Source organism: Salmo trutta, chromosome 7, assembly GCF_901001165.1.
Source record: "Salmo trutta chromosome 7, fSalTru1.1, whole genome shotgun sequence".
NCBI lineage: Eukaryota > Metazoa > Chordata > Actinopteri > Salmoniformes > Salmonidae > Salmo > Salmo trutta.
The window spans coordinates 49284048-49290611 of NC_042963.1; the positions used below are offsets into that span (position 1 = coordinate 49284048).

The 6564-nt window shown below is 40.7% G+C and overlaps 1 protein-coding gene across 1 annotated transcript; it reads left to right on the forward strand.

Annotated features, from left to right (window-relative positions):
* The first annotated feature begins 310 nt into the window (after positions 1–310).
* Positions 311–3490, forward strand: LOC115197594 (carbohydrate sulfotransferase 1-like). The gene is made up of 2 exons (XM_029759257.1): positions 311–603; positions 1827–3490. The coding sequence occupies exon 2, from the start codon at positions 1860–1862 to the stop codon at positions 3150–3152; it is 1293 nt and encodes a 430-aa protein (XP_029615117.1). The 5' UTR covers positions 311–603; positions 1827–1859; the 3' UTR covers positions 3153–3490.
* The last annotated feature ends 3074 nt before the right edge of the window (positions 3491–6564 follow it).

Consider the following 6564-nt stretch of genomic DNA (forward strand, 5'->3'; position numbering starts at 1 on the left):
CAAATACTTAAATAGGCATGTATTTGAACACAGGTCTGCTCACTTAATCCATATGACTGTACGCATCTCAGACTGCAACATGTGCTTGCCAGGGGCTGTGGGTGGGAGGGTTGATAGAGGATGTAGAGGTTTAGGGTGGTCCAGAACGCGCGGGCTCTTATTGGCACACCTCACACACAGCCAAACCACCAACCTATAGCCTAAACTACAACATGCGCATTAGTCAAGGCAATCTGGAATAGCATACACTTCGGTGCGGCGGCGGCGGGTTTTGCGAAGGCTGCGGCTGCAGCATCATTCTCTAATCTGTTCTGCCCAGTGTTTTGGAGTTTCATGTTCTTCTGCCTTGCAACTTTGACTTATTTATCTTATCACGATCTCATCCTTGTAAAACACGGAATGATTCTGATTATTCTACATGTGGGAGCAGTTCCTGTCGTTTTGCTATTCAGACGCACGAGGGAAGAAGACGGGACAGCTGCCGTTCGATAATGTTTAGTCCGAAAAAATCAGATTTTTGTGACGACACGTTTTGAACCGTCACATTGCTTTTCTATTGTTTTTCACGGATACCTTTTTATTTACCCACTATGAATTTATGTGGTAAGAAAGTAGTTTATTGGATTCTTCGGGGTTTGTGCATTTTATGTATGTTTAAAATGTGTTTTGTGTGTATTAAGAAGAATAACATGACCGTTATTTGGTCATTTGAAACATGAAAAGTGTTATTGAGGCTATGCCTAGACGTCTAGCCCGTTTATGTGGGCTAATCATCTTCGAATGAAAGCGTATTCTGTTGCACTGCGGTAAATCACAGATCTCATCGCGCTGTCTGTCGTCAATTGTTCGTTGTCACATCTATCCCTTGCCAGATGTAGCTGTAGCGTTGCCAGAGAAATTACAAGACGCTTTTCTACAGGTGCCGCCAGCCTTTTGTCACGATGAGTGACTGAAAGAAATTCAGACAGGTTTTTGCATTAGTCTGATTTCAATCACTGAATTCCTTAGTTTTTATTCAAGGGAAAAATAAAATAGCAAACATTTACAAAGTAGCATAAAATATCTATTTTGGACACATTTTCGGATTTTGGATGTTGTGTATCTTATATTCTCATCAGAAGAAAGCCACCTGTATTGACGAACAACTGCTAGTTAGGTTTATATGTATTTTAGATCACAACATTTTTAACTTGAAAGCCATTTTTCTTATCTGTGGAGTATAGATAATATTAGTCGAATAGAGAATACCATACAGTATAAGTATATAAAATATAGGCTCAAATGTATCCTTCACATAAACAATTGATTGTATTTTAATCAATTATGTTTTATTGATTGTATTACTGCCACTGGAGATCTGAACATGGTGAAGCTATTTTATATAAACGGGATCTACAAAAATATATCCATTATCGAAATTAGAATCTACATTATGGAATCTTAGGTCCTAGGAATCCTATAGGCGTTGATGTAGTATTTAATTGCGTTCTGTAATGTGGGGTTGCCTACAGCTCAAAGAACAGAAATGCTATGGACCAAAAAAAACAATAACAACTAAACATCCAAACTGGGTCTGGTTTATTGTATTTTACAGTATTATATGAGTGTAAGGCCTTTATTACAGTTCAATAAAACAACAATAAAACAAATTGTAAGATCAACAAAGTAACTATCTAGGAAGAAAAAGTATGGGATTCAAAACACTAACTTTTTTGTTTCATAGTGAGACTGCTGTATAAGCCGTTTTGCTGCTCCTTTCTGTCAGTGTTTGTGGATTCCATACAGCATGAGTGTATCCCAATTATTTTGATTTTTTGCTCCACCAGGATCTGAACAGACTGCATCATCTATCTAAATGAATGAATTCAGCCATGCAATGTTCCTGGAAGGCTGTGATTCTGCTAGCCTTAGCGTCCATAGCGATCCAGTACACAGCCATCAGGACTTTCACAGCCAAGCCATTCCAGATGTGTCCAGTGACAGTCTCCAACCCTCTGAACTGTGGCATGCTGGGGCAGGATGTGGTGGACTTGTCTTTTGACAAGCGGATCTGTGACGACTTTCTTTACTTCTCCTCCAATGTCTCCAGGAAGACCCATGTTCTCATCCTGGCCACGACCCGCAGCGGCAGCTCCTTTGTGGGTCAGCTGTTTAACCAGCACCAGGATGTGTTTTATCTGTTTGAGCCGCTCTACCACGTCCAGACCACCCTGCTCCCCCGCCTGTCCCACAGCAGGACGGCAGGTGACACCAGGGTGATGCTGGGGGCTAGCAGGGACCTGCTCCGGAGCCTCTACGACTGTGACCTTTACTTCCTGGAGAGCTACATCAAACCCCAGCCGGCCAATCACAGTACAGATAAGCTGTTCCGGAGGGGAGCCAGCAAGGCTCTGTGCTCCCTGCCTGTCTGCGATGCCTTCAGTCCTGGAGAGCTGAACATCGATGAAGGAGAGTGCGTCAAGAGGTGTGGGGTTCTCAACATGACGCTGGCGTCGGACGCTTGCCGGGAGCGGCGCCATGTGGCCATCAAGACCGTACGGATACCGGAGGTGAGTGACCTCAGGGCTCTGGTGGAGGACCCTAGGCTCAATCTCAAGGTGATCCAGCTGGTTAGGGACCCCCGAGGGATCCTGGCCTCCCGCATTGAGACCTTCAGGGACACCTACCGCCTCTGGAGGATCTGGAGGGCCACTGGGAGGAGGCCCTACAACCTGGACCTCACCCAGCTTACCATGGTCTGTGAGGACTTCCTGGGATCTGTAACCACTGGGCTCAGCAAGCCCCCCTGGCTCAAAGGGAGGTATATGCTGGTCAGGTATGAGGACCTGGCCAAGAACCCTCTCCAGAAGACCAAGAAGATCTATGATTACCTAGGTCTGGTCATGGACAAGAACGTAGGAGACTGGATCCAGAACAACACTAGGGGAAGCAATGATCTGTCAGCCAAGCATAAATACGGCACTGTTCGGGACTCAGCAGCCAACGCAGAAAGCTGGAGGCTCAAATTGTCTTATGACATGGTTGATTACACACAGACTGTGTGTCAGCAAGTTCTACAGGAGCTTGGTTATAAGACTGTCAGTTCGCCTGAGGAGCTGAAAAATCTGTCTCTCACTCTCATCGAGGACAAAACTTTTGTACCTTTTTTGTAGAAAAGCAAGGGCCAATCACAACGCACAACTATTTTTGTTATATTTACATTGTTGCCTTCATTTCCTCTCAGATTTGCACTAAACCTCAGAAACCTTGACGACTCCTGTGGTAAGATTTAAGACATTTAGAACAGCACAAGAAAAATCATTTGGGAATGCTGTTTTAGAGATTTCAGTACCAATGTTTTATCGATATTGAAGGGACACCAGGTTAATTGACATGAACAACCTACAGTGAAGCACCATCCTACTTAAGATCCCTGAATGCTGACAGTTGCATTGACAAAAGTGAATGTTAATATTTGTACATCAAGAACTGGACCTACTGTACAATGTTGTTAGGGAATGTACCTAATCATACCTTAACTGATAAATGCTGAGGTGTAGGCCTATGATAAAACCATGCAATATACATTTGAATGTTGCAGTCAATTTAAATGGTGTTGTTTAAATGTTACCGAGGGTAAGAATTAAGGAGTGGCGCTTTAATCGTGTTGATATAGTTTAACTGAGGGTTGTCAAATCCACCCTCACCAAAGGGTAATGAGTGCCGGACAACAGTGATTTTACAGAGGCTTCACACCAAATGGCACCCTTTCCCTATCTAGTGCACTACTTTTGATCAGGGCCCATAGGGCTTTGGTCAAAAGTAGTGCACTGTGTAGGGAATAGGGTGCCATTGCAGACGCAAGCATAGTTTACCCTGATCATCCAAGTGTCAGCGAGGTGTTGGAAATGTTTAGTTCGACTACTGACGATGTGGAGCAGGCAAGCAATCAGAGACAGCTGCAGTGGCTGATTAGTCTTATACAGGTAAGCTAGCTCTGGTCTTCACAACATTATCCGGGTAGTGGAGTTTTCAATCTCTGGAAGGAATAGAATTCAATTGAATAGAATACAGTATTTTATGTTCCATTTGTCAACAGAAACTGACCATTATGCTGTCACAATAAGTAAGGAAGGCCTTTGTTGTTATCTATTTATTTATTTATTTTGAGTTATTACTTTACAAACATGTACTAAAATAACTTCCATGAAACAGTGACAGGCTGGGAAATGACCTTACCCAATCCCCTTGGAATCCTCTGAAATATTGAGTGGGTGATGTTCATCAAGTTGAGTTCTTTACTCCTCAAAGACACTGTTTTCAAACATATTTTCCTTTATTATTTTCCCTAAACCCTACCGTCCCTCCCCTTATTGGAGTAAAGTAATGGACAACAACACTTAGGCTTCTACTTCTCGCTTATACATACTATTTACATCTTACAGACACAGTATATTACAATAGTTACCTGATGTTTGTTTTTTGTCTCATCCTTCAGCTACCCTCAACCCCTCCCATCTATCTCTGAAGACCATCCAGTTTTGATTTCTATTTGCCATATATTTTTCAACTGTGCTGTTTCACAAAAGTTCTGAACCTATATACACTAACTTTCAAAAGTTTGGGGTCACTTAGAAATGTCCTTGTTTTTGAAAGAAAAGCACATTTTTTTAGTCCATTAAAATAACATAAAATTGATCAGAAATACAGTGTAGACACTGTTAATGTTGTAAATGACTATTGTAGCTGGAAACGGCAGATTTTTTATGGAATATCTTCATAGGCGTACAGAGGCCCATTATCAGCAACCATCACTCCTGTGTTCCAATGGCATGTTGTGGTAGCTAATCCAAGTTTATATTTTCAAATGACTAATTGATCATTAGAAAACCCTTTTGCAATTATGTTAGCACAGCTGAAAACTGTTGTGCTGATTGATTAAAGAAGCAATAAAACTGTCCATCCTAAGACTAGTTGAGTATCTGGTGCATCAGCATTTGTGCCTAGAAGGCCAACATCCCGGAGTCGCCTCTTCACTGTTGACGTTGAGACTGGTGTTTTGCAGGTACTATTTAATGAAGCTGCCAGTCGAGGACTTGTGAGGTGTCTGTTTCTCAAACTAGATACTTCAATGTACTTCTCCTCTTGCTCAGTTGTGCACCGGGGCCGCCCACTCCTCTTTCTATTCAATAACAAGGAGTGATGGTTGGAGGGATGGTTGTTGATAATGGGCCTCTGTACGCCTATGTAGATATTCCATTCAAAATCAGCAATTTCCAGCTACAATAGTCATTTAAAACATTAACAATGTCTACACTGTATGTCTGATCAATTTGATGTTATTTTAATGGACAAAAAAATGTGCTTTTCTTTCAAAAACAAGGACATTTCTAAGTGACGCCAAACTTTTGAACGGTAGCGTACATTTTACAGACACAGTATATTTTCCATGAGTTGTTATCTTGTTGTTATTAGTCCCACCCTTCAGCTCCACTCAACCCCTCCCATCTATCTCTTAACACCATCCAGTTTTCATTTCTAGCTGCCATTTTCCCACTGTGATGTTTCACAAAAGTTCTGAACTTTTCTATTCTCATAGTTTCTACAGATTGTAAATTAAAGCTAAATTGTTTTTGCCAAGAGTATTATTATATTATTGATCGATTGACTATGACTTTTTAAATCACCCAGCAGTGCTCTTTGCAGATTTAGCTCCTGGTAAATGTTGCAATTCTTCAGCCATTCCTGAACCTGCGACCAAAGCTACATATGGACAGTACCAAAACAAATGATCTAATGATTCTGTCTCTTCGCAGCAAAATCTGCAGAGCTGGGATGTTTGTATCCACCATATATATAACATTCTGTTGGTTGCAATCATTTTGTATAATCATTTAAATGAAAAAGGTTTTGAATCCAGCGTCGTTTTGTGTTTCAGTTCATAAACCATGTGCCATGGAATCGGTACATAGAAAATCTCTTCCCAACTATTTTGCAATCTACACAGCACAGCTGTCATTTTTTTCCCTTAAATTAAAGTGGTATGCGTTTTTTATTCATCGCAATTTTCTATAACCAATTTTGGTCTTTAATGCAGGGCCGACAGACAAGTTCCTTACGTTCTCCCCCTTCTACTTGCCTCTTCCATTTTTGCGGTAATGCTACAATTAGTTAGTTGTAATTTTGGGTAGAGCAGACAATCCCATTTCTTTTTGTTAACTGCATGTGTGACATAACTCCACCAATCCTATTTATGATATCATTTACAAAGATTATATCATTTTTATTTTATTATCAATTAGTATATTTGGGTTTAATATTTGTTGTAATATTTGTTCTGTCTTTTCTGGTGGATTAAAGTGAAATTGCAACCAACTTTCTATGGCTTGTTTTAAAATAGCAATATTTTGGAGTTGATTTCATTAAAAAAATTTAAGTGAGAGGTTGTGATCTCAATAAAGGGAAAAAGGCCATTCTTGAACATGGGGTCAGACATTATTAATAATCTGCTAGAGAACCAGTTTGGATTGAAGTATAACTTTTGTATGACTGAAGACTTTAGTGAGAGGTCCAATGTTTTAATAT